The 22,234-nt window shown below is 41.4% G+C and overlaps 1 protein-coding gene across 3 annotated transcripts; it reads right to left on the reverse strand.

The window, feature by feature from the left end:
- Positions 1–927: 927 nt before the first annotated feature.
- LOC145411324 (uncharacterized) lies at positions 928–21,929 on the reverse strand. 3 transcript variants are annotated; one of them, XM_080281350.1, is made up of 5 exons: positions 21,820–21,929; positions 4,439–4,617; positions 3,756–3,885; positions 3,113–3,272; positions 1,292–1,430 (listed from the first exon to the last, which is right to left on the reverse strand). In XM_080281350.1, exons 2-4 carry the CDS (start codon positions 4,580–4,582, stop codon positions 3,142–3,144), a joined length of 405 nt encoding a protein of 134 aa, XP_080137476.1. In that variant the 5' UTR covers positions 4,583–4,617; positions 21,820–21,929; the 3' UTR covers positions 1,292–1,430; positions 3,113–3,141. The 3 variants fall into 3 exon arrangements, with proteins under 3 accessions (XP_080137478.1, XP_080137476.1, XP_080137477.1); XM_080281351.1 differs by having other exon boundaries at positions 1,316–1,430; positions 3,124–3,272; XM_080281352.1 differs by lacking the exon at positions 3,113–3,272 and having other exon boundaries at positions 928–1,430.
- Positions 21,930–22,234: the final 305 nt, after the last annotated feature.

A 22,234-nucleotide genomic window follows, 5' to 3' on the forward strand; every position in this document is an offset into this window, starting at 1 on the left:
TCAGGAAGGACAAGGAAAGAGAGAGCAGAATCTTCTCATAGCTCTGTTTCTTCCTGCATAAACAGATCTAAGTTACGACACAGAATCGATCGTAAATAATGTTCTACAATCTCACCCCTGGACTACCAAGCCTTGTCCCAGGCCCCTGTGCTGCTGCTGGAGCAAAACCTTTTTTCTCTTCTGTTGACCTTGACAATTTTCAACGGGAGCTTTTACATCTACTATGCTTCATTTTTCCTCCTTTATCTTCCTACAGTAATAAACTCGTATCTGCCAAGCCCACATTAATTCATTCTTGATGGGGCCATAAAGGACTGGATGATAGATACTGCACGTAGACACAAAGATGTTATAGTGTCCAGCAAAAGACTGCTTACCAGCAGTATATTTCACTGATTTACAGCTGCACTGAAGGAAGAAACATCATAATACACATATTCCAAAATGAGTAATAACAAAAAATACCATGATCACACTGTTAATTTCATTCTAAATAATTTAATTTACATTTCAAAATCGTACACCATTGTTTTAAAGCACCTGTATTATAGAGAGATCACAGGAACTAGTGTTCAAGCTGAAGGCATATTCCTAGAATCTTACCCCTCTAACTCTCATCACGTATTATTCTGTTTTAATCTGGTTACATTAACACAATTTAATTCCACTTAGGGAGAGTAAAGAGTCTCGTGAGACTATTTCCAATCCCTTCGCTAGTAAAAATCTCGTTACAGCATAACAAAATCGTTTGGTTTTAACCACAGTGAAAAAAGTCATTGGATTTAGGGTGTTAACATGTATACAATAGTACAAATTATTAACTACATAGACCTAGGAAAAAATGCGTATGATCACCTAGTTATACATGGTATTTATTATAGGGAGTCGAAAACTTAAAATAAAAATAGAAGCTACTAATGATCACTTTATTGGATATGGTTCTTATACGGGTCGAAAACGGCTAAATTAGTCTATCAACATCACAAAAAGTCTGACAGACTTTATTTCATCCACATTAAGTACAGAACTATACTAAACACATATCAAAATACTACAAAAGTCCTCACTATACGTCCTTTACTTTAACTTGGCCAAAATTTTCAACCCTTTGCAGATAATTGCACATGAAACAGTGGTAGAAAAAGACTATACTACATCTTTACACATTTCATAGTACTTCTTCGTGACCATCATCACATTTTGTTGCGAATCTCATGTTACAGCGTTAGCACTGAAGATAAACAGATGGCAATTTTAGACCAAGTTAGAGGAAAAGGTGTATAGTCCTATCTACATCAGTTACAGGTAAAACAAGAACAACAGGGAGTAGAGGAGGGAGGAGAGGAAGGCGTGAGAGGAGGGCAGGAGGGGGATGGCCGCGTTGCAGTAGTCCGTCTCACAGCAATAGATCAGGCTTGCATCCGTCGCCTCTGAAATGTTGAAGAAATGTGCCATATTTAATGTTTACAAAGCTATCACGTGCTGAAATAATGTGAGAAATTAGTTACTGAAAAGTTGAAGAATGTGAAGAATTACAGAAATCTCACAAATGCTCATATAATGTACTAAACAAAGATCACAAAAGCCGCAATACTGGGACGAACCATACAAAAGTAACACATGTTGAAATAACGAAATAAAGTGAAGAGGTATACAAAGCTCACAAATGCTGAAATAATATGGGGAACTATGCCGTACAAAGCTCACAAATGCTGAATTAATGTCGAAGAATTATACAAAACTCTCAAATGCTGAGACAAGGTCAAACAATTACATAAAGCTTTCAAATGCTCAGGCAAGGAAAAAAAATTAATTATACAAAGCTAGCAAATGTTGAAATAATTAATACAGGAAGCATATTGAAAATTCAAAAGCATACATTTATTGAAAAGGAAAACGCTTTCTGACGATTTAATTCTGGTATAAAAGTTAGAGATGCCATAATAATGAACAAATAAGGCCTAACGGAGCTAATATACAGTACAGTACATATACCGAGGAGTACATCGAAAACAAGAACGTTTTATCCATCAAATAGGAAATGCGAAAAATAAAGTGAATTATATCGTGTGCAGATGGTAGTTCAAGGCCTTGAGACTTCAGGAGGAACACTGCGATGACTGTTACTCGTGAAGTCTAAGAGAAGCCTCGAATTACCAACAAAAGGGCTTTGCTCGGTGTAACACCCTTGCTACGACTTGCTATACCTGGTTTGTTTTCATTTTTCAGAACTGGGTTATTCCTACAACTCAGCATTAATTTGTACTTGTGCAAAATTCGATGTTATGATATGGGAATGAGCCTCTTTGATTACTAGTCACTTTAATCTTCCAGTGTAATTACACGTGGCCATCAACTAATCCGAAAAGTTTTGCAGATCTTCGTTAAATAAGAACAAACTCTTTATATCAGCCTGAGAGGGGAGCAGAGGGTAAGTAGAAACTATTGCTTACGACTCGACATTGCGTGAAAACTGCCCGTATCATTGACATCCTGTAGAAATATTTAGGGGCCAGATTCACGGACTTACGATTAATTCTCAGTCGTAACCATCAACCGTTTTTGTAGGATGAACAAGGAAAGGAGAGTATTGAGTCTTCCCATGTTTCCTGTTCCCCCTACAAGAAAAATCTTAGCTGCGAGAGGAAAATTATCGTTGGATATTTTTTTCCTAATTAAGAACGAAAAGAAATAGCAGAGGTCCATATTCTCCAAACAAAAACAAATGTACGTTGCGATCTCACGGTCATTTATAGAACGCCTGTGGACAAAGTGTGATTAGTCTGCATCCCACACCACAGGACGCAGGCAGTAACGAGAATGGTAGTCCAAAGAGATATCATGGAAAAAAGGGAGTTTGCATTCTAATTCTTGATTGAAGGTAGTTGTTGCTGTGACTCCAGGCTAATCTGGCCGTGAACCCAGTAAACTGCAGGCTTCAGTTGCCCTCCTCATGCAGACTAATATCCTCCTTTCGGGGAACAGGCAGATAGGACTGAGGGACAATTGCATAACCAGGAAGTGATGCCTCCCGAATATATCGGCCCACGACATGAAGGCGTCCCTCTCCGGCACCTCAATTTAAGGTTAACTACAGGGTGCACAAACCTACCGCCAACTCACACTACACGAGGACCAAGCTCAGAGGCGGAAGAAGAAGGCGAGGGTGGGTAGGAGGAGCATCATGGGGTGGAGGAAGGTTGCAGGGGCGGCGTTGCAGTAGTCGCTATCGCAACACTGCACTATGTGGGCAGATTCCTCGTCTAACACTTCTACTGGAGGGAGGAAAATATCACTTACAGTAGTTATTGAGTCTATCCATTATTTATCTGTCTGTCTTTCTATCTACTTATCTACCTATATCCAACTGCTTGTTTGCCTGCATATATATTTACATTTATCGGTATAGGCATCTATCTATCTGTTTGTATGTATGTTGTCTCTATGTACTCTACGTGGGTTATATGGCTTATCACCGTACGTGGAATATCTAGGTTATTATTGTACGTGTGTTATTTAGCTTACTCGTATTACTCTACATCTGGGTTATACAGGTGGAATCATTAGGTGATATAAGTGGACTATTTAGCTTTTTACCACGGTGCAATACGTGGATTATGTAGGTAGGTTGAATAAGTGACATATATACGTGGATTATATGGGTGGATTATGTGACTGATTTACATTCATGATTTAACGAGTGGGTTAATTTCTATACTGTACGGGGGTTATGTAGGTGGGATAACACAGCGTACCCTGATCCACGTCGCTAAGGAAGTTCTTGATCTTGTTCCACGCCGTCACCACGCCTCTCTCCACGCTGCCCAGACCACACGCCAGCTTCTGTGCGCAGGTCTTCTCAACGCGATTAACCAGCTGCACTTTCTGGGGAAAAATATAAGAGAATCAGTCACTCAGAACTATAAGAAATCTGGGTCAGTCCATAGGAAGTCCACTAAAAGACCGGACCTGTTCAGAGAGTGACAGGCAGTATCAGCCCTTTCCCATGCTGGCGGGGTACGAATGGGGAAGGTGTATCTGTAGGAGGGCATGTGAAAGTCGCAGTGTCATAATGGCTATGTTTGTGTGTGTGTCAGTCTGTATAAATTATGTCCTCGGTAATATACAAGCAAGTACAGTATATGAGTACGCTAGCCACCGAGCCACTGCAGCTCCACTTGCCAATACACAGGTGGGTGATGAAAGTGGAAAAATACGCTAGCCATACACACTCCATGATAACACGAATAATAGTAACTCGTGATAACGTGAGAATACACTAACCATACACACGTCATAATAACACCGGAATAACACACTAACCATACACACCTCATGGAAACATTGGAGTAACACACTAATGATGCACACTTCATGGTAACACTGGAGTAACACACTAGCCATGCACACCTCATGGTAACACTGGAGTAATACTAACCATGCAGCGGTCATACTGGTCGTCACACTGGTATGGTGTACCGGCATCGTCACCACAGTTGTTGCAGTGGAAGCACTTCAGGGCTGCGGCACTGCACACCAGGCTCACCAACACAACCACAACGGCTAGCTGTGCACTCCTCATTCTGGATGGTGATTCAGGTCCACTCCTGCGACGAACTGAAAAAATAAATAAATAGATAAATATCAGTGTACATCGAGGATAAGGTGGACCGTGGAGGAATGGGGAGGAAACGTATATGAGAGATGGAGGTGTGAGTTAGAATGAGGGCAGCCAGCTGGCGGAGGGCAGGGTGACATGCAGGCGATTCGTCTGCAACCACCATTTACGGGATTAAGGAGTCTGGCGATAGACAGATATAAACAGATAGATATACAGATAGATGGATAGATAGACAGAGTGCTCACTGCTCGGGTTTGACTTATCCTCGTCTGGACTACATTATACTTAAGAGGAACTCAGTTACCCAAAAAATCTGTTAATCGTGAACAGTACTTCTTTCATCCAAGCACCGCATGAGCTAGAACGTACAGAAACTACATATCCCATAATTTGCTCGTTATATGATTGGTCAGTCAAAAAAGGACAGATGATATTTGTAACGTTATCATTGGTACTACCTCAAAATCCATCTAATACGTTCTCTGCCTATATTTAAGTTGACAGAAGCGACCAAATGAGTGAAAGTAACACATTATATTGATTTTCTTTTATGTCTCAGCTTATCTTCACTGTGTCATATCTGTTTTATGAGCTTTAACCTTTTCTTGTCATTCTCATTTCTTCCCTTCCAGTTTCTCTTGCGTTGCTTGTCACGTGTCTTTACTCTGATTTAGTGCCACATGATCTTTACCTCATTTTATCCTTATGTATAAATGAGGCACAGACTACAGATGGCCTAACTAAAACCAAAAATAATGGCAGTGTCACAGCCCAGGCTCATACACACTAATCTTATTACTGAGACAATCCTCAGCTTAAGTGAGGATGTAGGTGCTCACAAAAACGTGGTCTTGGGAGAATATATGGCCTTCATGTGCTGCAGTATATATCCATACACAGCAGTGTTGACCCACAAGAAGGAATATAATAATAATAATAATAATAATAATAATAATAATAATACCGGTAATAATAATAATAATAATAATAATAATAATAATAATACCGGTAATAATAATAATAATAATAATAATAATAATAACTCGTTTGACGTATAAAGACTCAAAGAAAAATGCTTAGAACTAGTTCGCGGATATATAGATAGATGGATGGATAGATAGATAGATAGATGGATTAGATATAGACAGATAGATAGATAAATGAAAAATAAAGTATAACTTATTCATCCATTCCTGAATCTCTGTCCTCAATACATAGAAACTGTGCACTACTTGGTGGCGGAGATAATACTGGTTAAATGTTCAGCTCTAAATTTTAGGCTTCATAAAGTGGTCACACTTACACACTGCTTATGACAGAAGTTCAGAGTGAGCTAATCCATTCTGGTAAACCAAACATTCCTTTTAGTGCGTCATTATGACATACCCTTAACTTATTTGTACCAGTACCTTCGAAACGTTCCAGCTTCACATTCTTGATACACAGAGAGAATTTCATCTGGCAGTCCGGAGACATACTGTCATACATTCAAAAGACAGGACGAGATTACGTGGTCAAACCAGGAGCCGGATAAACACCCAAAGGAAGCTCTCTGAAGGAAGTTAGGACAGGCCAACGTCTGCTTTGTATGTATAAATGATCATAACGAATACTGAAGGCTAACAAATCTCCAAAACACCTATTATCACGGATCTTTTCGTTTTCCGTACTTTATCACTTCCATTTTCATTCTAAATGGAGAAGTCTTTGGTGACTATATGAGTGAAAGCAAAATTATATGTAAGCAATCTTAAACACAATGCATATTTAGTAGTTTATAAATCCGCTCCCACACGACGTTCATTAATGTGTCCAGGCGGCGTTATGATTCAAATGCTCGCAGATGTTTGGTACGCGTAGACATAGCAAAATGGCATTATATCGTGCAGGAGTGTCCCTTGCACAATGTCATAGTACAGATTTTCATGGTTTGGCTCAGTTTTACTCGGAAATGGAAATAAATCTCACGGAAATGCGAAACAGAAATATCATTAGTATGAGTACGGATTTATTTTGGTGCAAGTGTCATTTATAAGGTTTTGTGTTACTACATAGACATCTTCAGTCAGATGGTCTAAAGAGTTTTGTATACTGTACATTAAGCTTAATGTTCTTCGCGCGCGCACACACACACACACACACACACACACACACACACACACACACACACACACACACACACACACACACACACATCAAGCAGCCAGTGTAAGGGAGAGTGCTGGGGAAGGGTCTCAGTGTACTCGTAATTGGCTCAAGTGATGTAGGTGTGGGTGATATCTAGTTTGTGTGTGTGTGTGTGTGTGTGTGTGTGTGTGTGTGTGTGTGTGTGTGTGTGTGTGTAGGTGGAGTGCAGCTGGTGTTATAATAACCACAACATTCAACCTACATTTCATCCTCTACATACCATAGGAATTCCGCTTCGTTAGTCGCTCTGTATCCTGAAAGTGTGTGTGTGTGTGTGTGTGTGTGTGTGTGTGTGTGTGTGTGTGTGTGTATGTGGATGGTGGTGGGGGTGAGTCACAGGGTAGCCAGACTATTACCCTTGTGCGACGGATTTTTTTTTAACCTTTTCTATATTTGAGTGAGACCTTTTTTTTTTTTTTACTCTTCTCCATTTGAAGGAAGATTTCTCATCTGGGAAAGATTTAGGAATAACCTCCATTAACCCTTTTAGTATACAGTCAAGTCCTGTTTATCATATTCCCGCTACTGTCTGGCGATTTTTCTTCAGTCTGGGTCTTGAAACCAGGACATAGAAATGAGAAAAAAAAAAAAAAGGATTATATTGCTTTCATTTTAGTATGCAAGTATGAAAAAAGAAGAAAAACAGAATGGTAATATTACTTTTATTTTTGTCTGCCTGTATAAAAAATAAACAATTGTCCTTGGGTGAAAAACAATAGCGTGACGAATCCCAGGAAGCTGAGACGATGCCACGAGACATTTTTCTGCTCGGCGGCTACGCAGGTATGACGCTCATGTATCCGACGGCTTTTTGTAGCGTATATTGTGTCTGTTTATCTATACATATTCTCTCTCTCTCTCTCTCTCTCTCTCTCTCTCTCTCTCTCTCTCTCTCTCTCTCACCCTACTTTGCCGCTAAGTATGAGGCAACTAATCATTAACACCTCAACACTAAGAGCAGGTGTAGATTTCCTCAAGCCAGCATCAGTGGGGCTTAAGCCAGCGGTTCTAAAACATACAACTGAAGCAACAGGAGTGACGAGGCGTTGCTCTAGGGTTTCCTCGCACTACCTGGCTGACTTCCGGTGGTACACAGACCTGGTAAATAGTTCTTTCACCCTAAACCTGGCGGAGATTTTGGCCTTTTTTTTCAGCCTGTGTACCGTATCTCGATGGTAGAATAAGACAGTAGTTTCCCTCTGTATCCATTCCATAGCACTTCTTCGTTACTTGCACTATGTCTTTGTTTCAACCGCTTGTTATAATTCAGCATTCAGCTTTTAGCCCAAGTTAAAATGAAAAGATTATCGATGTCATCCTCGCTGCCTAAGTGCACACCTACTGATTTTCTGTATTCCTGGGTCTGTTTCCTCAGTCCATCCCACCTCATGGATCAAAACGGGAAGCAGGGTTAGGCTGAGGAAAAAAGAAGAAAAACATGGTGGTGGTGGTGGTGGTGGTGGTGGTCGTGGTGATGATGATGATGATTATGATGATGATGATGATGATGATGATGATGACGACGGACTGATCATTGCCGTGCTCTCAACCACCAAACCATTTTATTCAATTAAGGGCAACCCACCCGGCCCACCCACCCCTTTCCCCCGCCTCCACACACACACACACACACACACACACACATATACACACTCACGCGACGTCCATGTGAATCAGGCACGGGACAGATGTTAAAGGTCAGAGTGAGGTCAGCTGCTGAGCTCACAGTCTCCTTTGGGATCATGGTTGTTATGACGTGAGACTCAGCACTTCTATGCCCTTCACTAACCTGTCATTCCCCTTACACCCTTTCATTGCCCTGCCCTTGACACCCATCCCTTGCCTGCCGTTCCCTTTACATTACATCCTTTCATTGCCCTGCCCTTCCTCTTACATCCTTTCATTGCCCTGACCTTCCCTTTACATTACACCCTTTCATTGCCCTGACCTTCCCTTTACATTACACCCTTTCATTGCCCTGCCCTTCCCTTTACATTACACCCTTTCATTGCCCTGCCCTTCCCTTTACATTACACCCTTTCATTGCCCTGCCCTTCCTCTTACATCCTTTCATTGCCCTGTCCTTCCCCTTACATCTTTTCATTGCCCTGCCCTTCCCTTTACACCCTTCACTTAGCCGCTTTTACGCAATTCTTTCCAATCAGTCAAGACAGGTTCAGACCGCTCCCGTGGCTGTTCTAGTCAGTTAGACCTGTCATGACTGGTCTAAAGCAATTCCACCCCAGGGCAGGACTGCGTTGAACCAGTCCTAAGCACAACGATACGTATTAGCAATGGGCAAGAAGGACAGCCACTAGCATCACGTGTACCAGTGGTAAACAGCAGGTATCGCAAAGATGACGGGCGGAATGAAGAGAGAAATATTTTAAAAATAATAATAATTTTTTATAAGTCACTGCCAGCACTGACATGGGATGGTTATGTAATGTAGATGTTAACTGAAATTAATGTTTGATTCAAAATAACTGAAAAGTTCAATCACATATGATATAATTAAGTCTGAGGAGAAGTGGCAAGTTTGTGGATCACCGTGGATTATTATAAGGTATAAACGGCTGTTACAAGTATTTCCCAATAAAAATTGTCTCGAGTAATTATACTTCTGTTTCCGCTACGAAGGAAAGCTGAAAGTTTATTTCACTGTGTGGTGTAAAATGAACCCCTTTATCAAGACTGACTGTGAACAAGCACCGAGTGATCGCATTTTCTTACATATGACGTGGAAGCAGCTACCGTGTACACTGATGATAATGACATTAACAGATAAACTGAGGTATTGCCATCCCATTCTTTCTGCTTACATAACGCAGCTGATTTCTTCATGGCTTCGCCCACACCATCTTCCAGCCAACAGGACCAGCATTTAGGATAATATCGATCTAAAATTCATTCTCGCGAGTATCAGAAGATACAGAAAGTTAACACTCACACACACACACACACACACACACACACACACACACACACACACACACACACACACACACACACACACACACACACACACACACACACACACACACACACACACACACACACACACACACACACACACACACACACACACACACGAAAACGGGGCTTCACCCTTCCCCTCCCTCACACACCCCTTCGCTATTCTTCCATCTCACTTACACCTTTCACTGCACTTTCCTCTTGTCTGCTTTTCTGGTAAATTCCTTTCTGATTCCATGTTTAGTTCTGCCATTGTCATCTTTATATCTTCCCTTTGCACCCTAGTCCCTACTAAGTCTTATCTTCCCTTTGCACTCAAAGTCTTGTGGTATCTTCCCTTTCCACCCTAAGTTCTATGGCACCTCCTGTTGCACCCTAAGTCCTACGGTATTTTCCCTTTGCACCTTACTAATTCCTATCTTCCCTTTGCACCTTACTAATTCTTATCTTCCCTTTGCACCCTGAGTCCTGCGATATCTTCCCATTGCACTCTCGTAATTTCTACCCTCCCATTTGCAATCTCATTACCATCTCTCTCTCCCTCATCATTTCCACCCCTCCATAATTCTCACTCCCCACAAATGTCGTTATCTCCTTCAATAACCCTTCGTCTCTCTCTCTCTCTCTCTCTCTCTCTCTCTCTCTCTCTCTCTCTAACTATCCCATCCTCACTATCTCACCACTCCCATGCAAGGACCTGTTATCTTCTTCATTATCTATTTATCTATTTTACTTGATAAGTCGTTACTGTACAATCCTCTCTCTCTATTAACCACCTTCAGACGATTTTATTCAGCTGAGGAGTCGAAGTGAGGGGTTACAGATCGCATTCATAATCCCCTGCGTTACTAGGATGCTCCAGAAAATCGTCTGGAGGTAACATGAATATAGCTGAAAGAAGGTATCGGACTGAAAGGATAATATGGAGTCGGATGTTACCATAATTTGATGAGAGAGAGAGAGAGATGCGAGCAAGATGTACCACAGTAAAGCGTCAAAACACACAGCTAAGACGCAGTTCAGAATGACTGTTATCTGGCATGAGTAACCAGAAGTCAAGGACACGAAACTGACATGCTCAGCTCCTGTGTGTCTGCGCTGGAGTCAAGGTGGAGCCATAACAAATGACTACTGGGGCCACCTTTTGATTAGCGATGTCGTTTTGAAGTCATGGAAGGGGTAAGAGGAATGTAGTTACAAGGCAAAGACGGTGAAACTGAAGTTAGTAGACAGTGGTATGGTGTAGCTGAGAGGTTAGAAGTGGGGTAGGATAGTTACTAGGCAAAGACGGTGAAACAGTAAAATAATGGCAGTGGAAAACAGTATGGTGTAGTAGAGAGGTAGAATCATGGTGAGCCAGGAGTATGTTAGTACAGATACAAGGAAAGACGATGATACAAGCAACAATGGTACTACGGAACTGTATGGTTTTAGTTGAGCCTGAGGTATGGACAGTTCAGACACTTTAACAACACCATCTTGTGATCTTGCAACCTTTACATTGGCCTTGTGGCGGCAGGATGTTGCTTGAAGCGTGTACAATGGGCTTGGAATGCGATGAATCAGCTGTTGTTTCCGATCCTTAGTTGTGCCACAACTCTTCCTGTTACTTTTTTTTTTTTACCTATACCCGTGGGTTATAGTTACTCATATGACTATAGGATGCCAGAACAGTGATATGTTGTGGGAAAAAATATTCAAATCTTCTAAAAATCAGAGCTGTTGATTTATGGTTTATTCTTAAAAGTGAGACTGCGCAACTGTCTCTAACCCTACTATCTGACGAGAATACGGGCTAAAAAGGCTCAATATAACATCTTCCATACCAATAGAAATGAACATATATCACATTTTATTCAGCTCTTCATTGTGTAGGCCATTGATATCTATATCAATAAAATATAAAAGGTACTGAACTTACTATAAAGATGAAATAGACAAAATAAATTGCAAAACAGGAGATGTTAGAAAGCCTCCTAAAATAACGAAAATAGGAATACTTGTCCACCGCTCTCAGTCTCTCACTGTCACTGTTGTCTCAAGGGCGGAAACACCCTGGAAGCCACTAGTTCACAGAGATAGTCAGAGACCAAGGGAAATTACGCTAACCTTGGCTCTCTCTCTCTCTCTCTCTCTCTCTCTCTCTCTCTCTCTCTCTCTCTCGACAAAGTGATAAATCCTCTACTGTTAATCCTTGTAAAGCAGGAGTATATTTTTTACTACAACCCACAAGTGATTTTCTTTAGTTTAGGGTTGTCTTCTTACTCTAAATAGACTAAAAAAACAAAAGCAAGCTTCCGTAGACGTGAGTAATCTTGTCTGCTATAAAAATTCTAGCTACCGCCAAACTATTCATCAAGCTGAGGAGTGGCTTCCTGTCTTAGAAAAGGTTTATCTGGAAGTAACGCACACACACACACACACACACACACACACACACACACACACACACAGACCAAATTAGACACTGCAATCCTTCACACACACGAGAGTCAGCTAATGCAGTAAAACCTGACATACACACACACACTTCCCACAGATATATCGCTAGACCTTCTGTTAACGACTGTGGACACACGAGGCCGAGGCAATGTTATCAAACTCAGGGGCTTTCACTCGTGTTTGTGGTGAGAGGCAGTGATGGTGACGGGCGGATGTTTGTTGGTGTTAGGAACGTCGAGGTGTTCCCTAGGTAGCTTCTCAAGGTAGACTAGAAATATAACGTCAAGCATAACATGACATTCATTTAAATGTCTTGACGCCATAAATTTACAAAAGCATAGTTTATAACTGCATTCATGAAGCTTTTAAAAAATAGGTCCATCTTAACCCTTGCACTACTTTCGACCCACTTAGCTTTTTTTTTTCTTCTGTTTGACACCAGATGACTTTCACCAGCTGAATTAAGTTTCACGCGGCATAAGTTCCATAACGTATATCAGTAATCTTTTCACCACGTTATGGCCACTTAAACGTTTCATTATGATTTACGCCAAACTATATTCTTCTCACAGGTTCCTATATACTGCCAGCTGAATTAAACTATCTGGCGTTAGCTGTGACATAATAATAGATTTGCCCCGACTATGAGAGGGTTAATTCAATAAGACGTGAGCTTTCATTGTTTAAAGTCCAAAACGAAAAGCCTCTATGCCACCACATTCCCTTCAGACTGAGGACCACAGGTGAGACGGAGGTAATTTCCACTCCTGGTCATGCTACCCCGCTCCTCGTCCCGCCCTTCCCCTGCCTCTCGTCCTGTAGAGGCTGATGGCGTACAGGATGTATGCTCAAGTAGTGACGTCCGCACCAACACCTACCCGATATCTATCGTCGAAAAATAGGGTTATGATGATGATGATGATGATTTGGTGTATGGATGACAGATGGATGACTGATAACTGGTGAATGGCTGGTTGTTGATGTTGATGATAATGATGGTGGTGATGGTGTTGTTGTTGTTGTTGTTGTTGTTGTTGTTGCTGTTGCTGTTGTTGTTGTTGTTGTTGCTGCTGCTGCTGCTGCTGCTGATGATGATGATAATGATTTTTTTTTCCTCTATCCAAACAAGGGGAGGAGTAACTTGTGAAGCTAAAGGGAAACAAATGTAAACAAAAAATGAAATCTATTTGCAAGCCGCTCATAAACACCAATATGATCACTGAATTTAAATGAAAAAGCTGACGACGTGGGCACCGAACCGGACTGTATATTCCCTTCAGCCCGAGAAATTATTATTATTCTCATCTCCAGATTTACTTTTTATTCAGCTCAAGCAATACTTTACCATTTTCATCTTGATGGTCACCCATTCTACTTCGTCAAGGTACATCGTGGAATTGAGGGTCGAATTCTTAATAGCTCTGGATATTTCGTCACACATCTTCCCAAGCGATTCATTCTGTGCATTGGACCCCAGTGTCCCCTATATATGTTTTACGTTCACTCCATGATGATATTTAAACGATAAGAATGGAACGCAAGAGAAATCTAAGAATGTACAAAACAAATCGTCAAAGGGAGCGTGCTACGAAGCCTCCTATGCCGCCTGAGTGCTGATCGATGTAGTCTCACGTACGCAGTCTCCAGGGGCTGCATTTACAAATAAATAAATATATATATATCAAAGTGTGTATAAAATGGCTCGTTTCTACTTTTACCTTAACTCATTAACCCATACAGATACCAAATGTTTCACACATGAACCAGAGCGATTATTAAAGTGAACAATCAAAAATACCACCACACATAACGACTTACGATAATAACTGCAACCAAGGCTTCTTTATCGTAGAAATGAAGATCGTTTGTAAATGCTTGCCCAGAAAAACACAGTCGAACCGAACTTGAAAAATACGCGCGCCAGGTTTAACCCCTGCATTGTACTGTCTCCCCTCCCGTCCCTTTTTTTTTCTTTCTTTCTTTTTTTTTTTTTTTTTTTTTGTCCGACTTTGTGCATAGGCTTAACAACCCGTTCTCAAGCCCAGTTGTCCTACTTTCACTCACCTCCACATGTAACCACTTTGGCACTAATACTCACCGTCTGTATTGAAAATATATTATAGCTCCCTCATTCAGAATATCCACCTCTCGAGAAATATGGCAGCGTTTTGTGTGTGTGTGTGTGTGTGTGTGTGTGTGTGTGTGTGTGTGTGTGTGTTGGGTATGTGGGGGTGAGAAAATTACATGCTAATATCAATCCACAACAAACAAATAACCCAGCCCACACCATACCACTGTCTACCACTTCTGTCTTCTTTACCACTGTCTCTATCTTGTATCTGTCCCGCCCACCTCCACCAAGCCATTATTTATTATCACTATCTTCTGTTTTATTCTCTGTCCCTTGCATCAACTTCCCCACTCCCTTTATGACTTTACCCCTCACGTGAGGCTGGGGGATAGGATGGAGTGGAAATGGGGGACAGGGTTGATTATCACTTTCACAACGCGACGTTAAGCAGGTGTTTATTTCCCTTTCTAATGGAACAACTAAGACAGCGTCCTTCATTTGTCATAAAAAATAACAAAAAACGTTATAATCTCAAGGAAACTTTCACCCAGAATTGCAGTATTGTGCACACGAGTATGATGGATTTTTTTTCTCTTCCAAGGTTACTTCCTTGTCAGATCTAGGATATTTACAAGTATAATATCGTAGTATATTGGAACTCACGCACCATCATCCTCATCATCATTACTAGCTCATGTTCTAACCTATTTAAGGATGGGGTAAGGTTAGGTCTAGAAAGCAAGGAAAGAGAAAGCAGGTACCCATCTATTAGCAAGTTTGTGTAGTTACCAAAACAACTGCCTTTGAATAGGACAAGCAGAGCCGTAACGATGCACACACACACACACACACACACACACACACACACCACTTTGGGTAAGGTCTCTGCTCTCCTCTGTTTTCCAGTGGCCTCAATAACTTAATCATATCCTTTCGAATTAAGTGTTGCAGATTCAAGCACACAAGCCAGACATAAAGCAAGACAGTATGACTTTAGGAATTACAATTTAGTAAATCTTAATTAATACTGCCGAAGATGAAGATTGTTTATTATTACATACGTTAGAGACTACTGTTACTATGCTCTTCTCACTCTGATGTGGTCTAAAACTGCGATCTCTCAAAGCTGAATGCTGAGCTGCAGCAATAAATTAGCAACAGAAAATGATGATAATACCGAAGAAGTGTTACGGAAAGGATGTACAGCCTTAGTATTGTCTTCTTCTGTCACTGAACTATGTGAAATCGACTGCAAAGGGACGAACATCTGGGCCACGTTGAGATGAAAGAATTATGGTTTCATTATAATCATTGCCTTTGTTTGCAATGTCTTTCATTCAGCCTTTGTTTTAGGCATGCGAGGAAATTATTGTGGCCTCGTAATTACTGTTATTCATAAAGACTATTAGGTCAGATGTCGCAACGTTGTACGAACGTGTAATTTACCATAGAGAGTTTGTTTTCATCTGAAGGAACTAGGCCACTCCCGCAACTTGAGTATGAAGTCGTGGTTGCATTACATTCAATGAGTCTTTGTTATGAGGAAGAATTGAATATCCTTGGTTACTAGTATAACACCTGGGTATCAACTGAGCTGAAAGGGGTTAGGGATTATCGTCAGGTTAGAACAAATATGCTGTAGAATCCAGTTTCTTTCAGTACAGTCATGTTCTCTTCTATTATTGCTACCGCCATATTATTATATCGAGCTCTGGAAGAAATCAGTTTTAACCCCATGAATCTGAGGGACGTCCTATTGAAGTTTTTTTTTTTCCTGACGATTTATTCTGTTGAGGAAAGGGGTCTCGTAATGAAAGGGTTTAGTAAGGTTGCATCTAACCCCTCCCTTTCAAAGACTCTATGCCATATTGAATAAAATCGCACTGGGATGGTAAGAGTGAAATGAAAATGGCATAAAAAGACATCCCCTGGCTCAAAGCGTTAAAGATGTGAAAGGGGCTCGCTTCTAGCCCCCTGAGTGCGAGACATCCCTCCTAGCCCATATTAAATAATTTGACAGAGAAGCAAACAGAAAAATATAAGTCAGAGTAGCAAAGTGGTCAAAATATCTACATTCGATGATCCAGTTAAAAAAATTACCGTTTCCACTACGATCCCCATATTCTTTTTTTTTCTTTCTTTCTTTTTTTGCTCCTGCAAGGAGATTTGTTTCAGCTGAGGACCTCTGGCATTCAGGGGGATAAGAATGATTTCCCCTGACCTCTGTTATCTCCCTTTACCTCTCTCATTCCGGGGGATAAGAATCATCTCTTGAGCTCTGGCATTCAGGGACATATGAATCATCTCTCCTAACCCTTTCAGTATGACAAGTCCCCCGAACTTGCTTAATCAAATCCACTCCTCGGTAGCCACAGTGAAAGGAAAAGATGTCACTGTATTGAGGGATTAGTATAGATCCTTCACAGCATAACAGGAAACTTTCACAGATTAACACATGCACGGAGGCACATACGCAACAGTACAACACGCACACAAATTCACTTATCCAAAAAAAAATCACTCAACAAAAAAATCACTTCCAAAAATCACAAATAATTCACACACACACACACACACACACACAAATTCACTCATCCAAAAAGTCACTCACGAGTCTCTCTCATACTTTTTTTGTCCTTCCAGGCAAGAACACCTCATCATAACCAAGGACATGTGGAGGGGTGGAGGAAAAAGTGAAGGAGTAGGTTGGATGTAGAGAAGAAACTGCAAGAGAGAGAGAGAGAGAGAGAAGGGGGGGGTGAAGTGGGATGGGGGCGAAGGCGTGAAGGAAGAGCGGATGTGGGTGGAAATATGGATAGGGGACAGACACAAACACACACACACACACACACACACACACACACACACACACACACACACACACACACACACACAGAGCGAAGGAAACCGGAGATGAAATGGTTAGCATTTGAAGCCTGGGGAAAAAAAAAAATTATTCAACTCCCGAGCTGGGCAGACTCTTGAACACAGTCTGTTTTCCTCACGCCCCTGTTGGCCCAGTGATACAGTTGAGGGCCTGGGTGAAAATACGACTGTTCCGCGCTGTATTCTAGGGGAAGCTTGTGACTTGGTTAAAACTAATTGTCTTCATTGATGGTCCTCTTGCAGTGGATAAACATTAATAACATATATATTCTCCTTATCCTCCTCCTCCTCCTTCTTCTTCTCCTCTTCTTCCTCTTCCTTCATCTTCTTCTTCCTCTTCATTTCTTCGTCCTCCTTCTTCTTCTTCTTCTTCGACATCATCATCATCATCATTATTTCTTCTTCTTCTTCTCCTCCACAGAAGCCTTTCTTCCCCTGCCTCTCTGTATTATTTTCCCCAGCCCTCTCACATATCATTCAGTTTTCCCTTGTCCTTATTCTGCCTCCCACCTCTCACCCAACCATCCTCGCTCCCCCGCCCTCCATGTACCCATTACCTCCCCAATCCTTCCCTTATCACCTCTTACCCAACCTCCCTCCCCCTTCACCTCCCCCACCACCCCCCATAATCCTCTCCCCCACCACCTCACACCCAACCCCTCTTCCTTGCCACTCATTTCTAACACTGCTAATCGGCAATCGTTCCTCTTTCTTTATCAGCCTCCACCTCTCTCACAGACATGATCATCGGGCACGTATATGTCATAAACCATACATTTCCCCCTCCCGCTCACGTCACTCCCTCTCCCCGCCATCAAACTCCACCTTCCCCTTACCACATCCTCTCTCACTTCACTCTCCCCCTCACTTCAACCTTTCTCCTCCCACTACCTTCCCTTTCACTTCATTTCTCCTTCACTTCACCCTCTTTCCTCTCATCTAACTTTACCTTCCTCCTTACCACCTCCTTTCTCACTTCTCCTCATCTCCCCTCCCCCTTACTTCACATCCTTCCCTCTCATTTCTCCACGCCCCCTCTCACTTTACCTCCCCCACTCCCGTCACTCACGTCTTCATCTAGCATCATGAAGTCACAGGTGGTCAGGCAACAATAAAAAAAAAAAAAAAATTGTATGTACGGTAGGGTTGTTTCAGTCTTTGTATTCACTCATTCAATCTAGCAAAAATTAAGAAATGCATAGAAATTCCTGCCAAATATTTCTGATTTCGTCGCCGTGCTCATCCAATCTCAACTCTATGAATTCGTCTTTACCCCTCCGGTCGCAAACAAGACACCGTATGTTCTGGTTAATGAAGAAAAGCAAGCGAGTATACTGTAAATTGTCTGTGTTTCTTGTATGAACATGAAACAGGAGACGATGACGCAAACGTCGTGCTGAGAATGCATAACGAGAGAGAGAGAGAGAGAGAGAGAGAGAGAGAGAAGAAACCCGGTGTGGAAAGGTTGACCCCATCCGGCCAGCGTCCGGTTCTGGCTGGTTTGAGCGTGTATGTGCACATGGGATCATCCAGTTCAGTCCAGCGGTGTGGTGTCGCACTCTTGGTGGCATAATAAGCTTCGTAACACTTCCTCCTTGGCGATTTATTTTGCATATTAGCTTGCATCTTAACATTCTTTTGTATGCAAGGTCATTTTCATATCTACGCAGTAGTAGTAGTAGTAGTGGTAGTAGTAGTAGCAATAGCAGTAGCAGTGCTAGTAGTAGTAGTAGTGGTAGTAACACCAGTAGTAATAGAAGTAGTAGTAACAGTAGTAGTTGTAGTAGTAGTAGAAGCAGCCCCAGGCTCATGTTGATGTGAACCCTGTGGACTGCAGGGAAAAGTTGCCCTCCACCTGCAGTCTTGCATCCTTTTAGGGGACAGGGAAAGAAGTGAGAGACGTCTGTATAACCGGATGGTGAAGCTCCCCATCTCTATCAATGCCACCACGGGAAGGCTTCCCTCCCCAGCACAGTACACAGCAATAACACGAAAGGGTAATGGGACGTAATGTGCAGAATAAAGAGCAATGGGAATGCTTATATGCCTATACCTGTTTTACTTTATCATGGCTTAAAAGTGCCTTTCTTCCATCCTGTGGAGTGAGTTGCAACAATAGATTACCACCAGGATATGATGCTAGTAGCGAAGAAATGCTGTTGAAAGGATGCAGCGCCGTAGCATTGTCTTTTTCCGCCACCGAGCTAAAATAAAGCTACAAAAGGGCGAAAAGTATGGGCCAACTTAAAGTGAAAGAACACAGAAGTGGATAAATGAAAACGACCCTTTCAGTACCAGGATGTCGCTATAACTCCCTTTTTTCATTTTTTTTTCATTTTTGTATTTCTGCTACCACGAGATGCTATAATTCCGCTTAGGACCAAACCCTACGCCTTTTTTATCTTAACTTGGCCCAGAAGAAATAATATGAAAGTAAAAAGAAGACGACGGGAAAAGAAAAAGGAGAAGAGGGCGGTGATGATGATGATGATGAAGGAAAACGGAAAAAAAGAAAAATACGTCACCATACTCCAGGGGTTAATTCCTGTTATTCAGTTAAACAGCATACATGTTTCAAAATATACCCGAATAAACCATCTCCTCACCCCTGATCATACACCATCTCATTTCTTATGCACTATAAAATCTGGCACGAAAAAGAAAGTATGCACATGATCAAAAATGTTATGTGGATATATAATGAAAAAGATGACATCCAATTCCATTTCACTTCCTAGGTGATTCAGAGGAACAAATTAAACTGCCCTAATCCAATACATTTAAGGGGAGATGACCAGCCTACTTCCCTTGGTGGCATTATGAAGGGATGTAGGATATCTTTAAAATCTAGAACTGGTTTGAGACTCATTTAGGAACATTTCTATTACCAAGGGAAGTAGGATATTTTGAATCTTAGAACTGTTTATAGTACTTTAAGTCAAGAAACCTAACACTATTACAAAGGAAAATAGGATATCTTTAAAACCTAGAACAGATTATGCGACTTTAATTTAGGAACCCTTATAATGTAACACAGGAGTTGTCATGCGGAAGGTAAGTGCCGCGATCAAACCTTTCAAGTGTTCTGAACGATTTACAGCAGTTTCTTCTACGTGGAGGATAGGGAAGCGGTTTTTGTTCCCCAGTGGACTGACAGGATAATGATGATGATGATGATGATGATGATGATGAAAGATTTTTCGTTCAGATCAGGGAAACAAGCAGTACTCTTAAGGTTACTAAGTGAGAGGGAAAAAAGAGTCGGTAATAGGACAGAATCAGTTATCAAGACAGGAATAGTAGTTGAAATATAAAACAGTAGTAATATACTTATTTATAAGCTCTTCCTAAATATGTTCTTACACATTAGCTGCACTGCGATAATTTTTTTTTTTTTTCTGTCGAGTTAAATATTCACTTTATTCTTTTGTAAGACAACATCGCGTTTTCTCCTTGAATGTCAGTAACTTGGTGCATATGCACTCACTGTACAGTACAATGGAAAAAAAATATACGCCTTTATAATGTATAATTAAACCAATTCACTACGAGGTCGTAATATGTAATGTATTTAGGCTAATATCTGATTATTTCATTCCGCTCTGGATATCGTTCCTGGTGAAAAAGGATTAATGTCGACGGCTACATTTTGCCCTTCCAGTTTGATAAATCTCACCAAAGATAAATTACGTTTCTGGAGATGGCCAAAACTATAACAACATTATTATTATTATTATTATTATTATTATTATTATCGCAGTGAATGGTTTATTATCAAAATCTCTGAGCCAGGGTGATGACTCAGTCACCTGCAGTGATGTCACCAGTAGGGAGTAGACATCCAGGAAGCCAGGGATGACACTGACTCACCACAGTAATAAGAACACTCACATTCTCACCCAACAAGAACACTTGACAAAAATATCACTGTTCAGTTACGTACTCAGTGTAATAAAATAATGACGCAGGTGAAAATTTAAGTCCCAACTGTTTTCTGTGCTTATATATTGATAAAAACGGTGACAATCAGTTTCATTTTACCCCATTCAGATAGACGACCAACCTACTGCCCTTGGTGGCAATACAAGATCGAAATACAGTAGCTACAGTTTCCTGCCCATCGTTTCGAATGGGACGTTCTGATCATAGTATCAGGAACATTCATATTATGTTTCATGATATGAATATAAGGAAGCGCTGGACTCAGATTTCCCTTTTTGATGCCAGAGCATCTCGAGGAGCGGTGCTGTCCGTCCGTCCACCGCTAACGTTTCATGGAAGATAAATGCATCGCTCCTGTAGACTTTAGAAACTTCTACGAAGCCCTATATTAGGGACATTATGCTCCCAGTTCAAGAAATTATTGAGTTTAGCAAAGCTCTATAGCAGAGTCTTGAAGCTCCAACATCTGTTGGTACTTGTTTCACATATCAGCATGCTTGAAAATGCAAAAAAAGAATGCAATAGGTCAACCGTGTGTGCTTTTAGTTGCTAAGAGGCCAAGCTGAAGTAACAGCAAATAGAAAGTTACTTTCATCCTCAGCACAACACCAACGGACAGTCATTATGTACTCGTATGGTAAGGGAGAAACTTTGATACTTGATTCAGACTGCTGTATTTAGATCATGTCCTCACCTCTTCGTTGCCAAAGTAAGTTGAGGGTGTAGACTAAAACTGTGCTCTTGCCCTACTGCCCCGCTTCAGCCTTCCAGCGGCTGCTGCACAACAGCTACGACTCACGAAAGACCTGAGCGGACTGAGGCACCGCGACCGCGGAGGCATGACTCGGGTGGGGATGTGGTGAATGCAGGGTTGCCACACAGCCTACCACTCCATCCTCACCGCTTCAATTCTACGTAGGTAAAAAAAATAAATGCTCTACGGCCGTATTCTAGGCTGCATAAAAGGCTTCGTAGTAACTCATCTTCACCGATTTATTTAATACTGGCTTAAAGGTCGCCTTCGGCGGCCTTTCCGCTCGATGTCAAAAGGCCAGAAATGAGTAATGACTCGGGAAATGGTGGCTCGATTGGACTGGAAACTGTTTAAT

Source organism: Coenobita brevimanus, chromosome 89 (genome assembly GCF_032717465.1).
Source record: "Coenobita brevimanus isolate Jiangsu-jjx chromosome 89, ASM3271746v2, whole genome shotgun sequence".
Classification (NCBI taxonomy): Eukaryota; Metazoa; Arthropoda; class Malacostraca; order Decapoda; family Coenobitidae; genus Coenobita; species Coenobita brevimanus.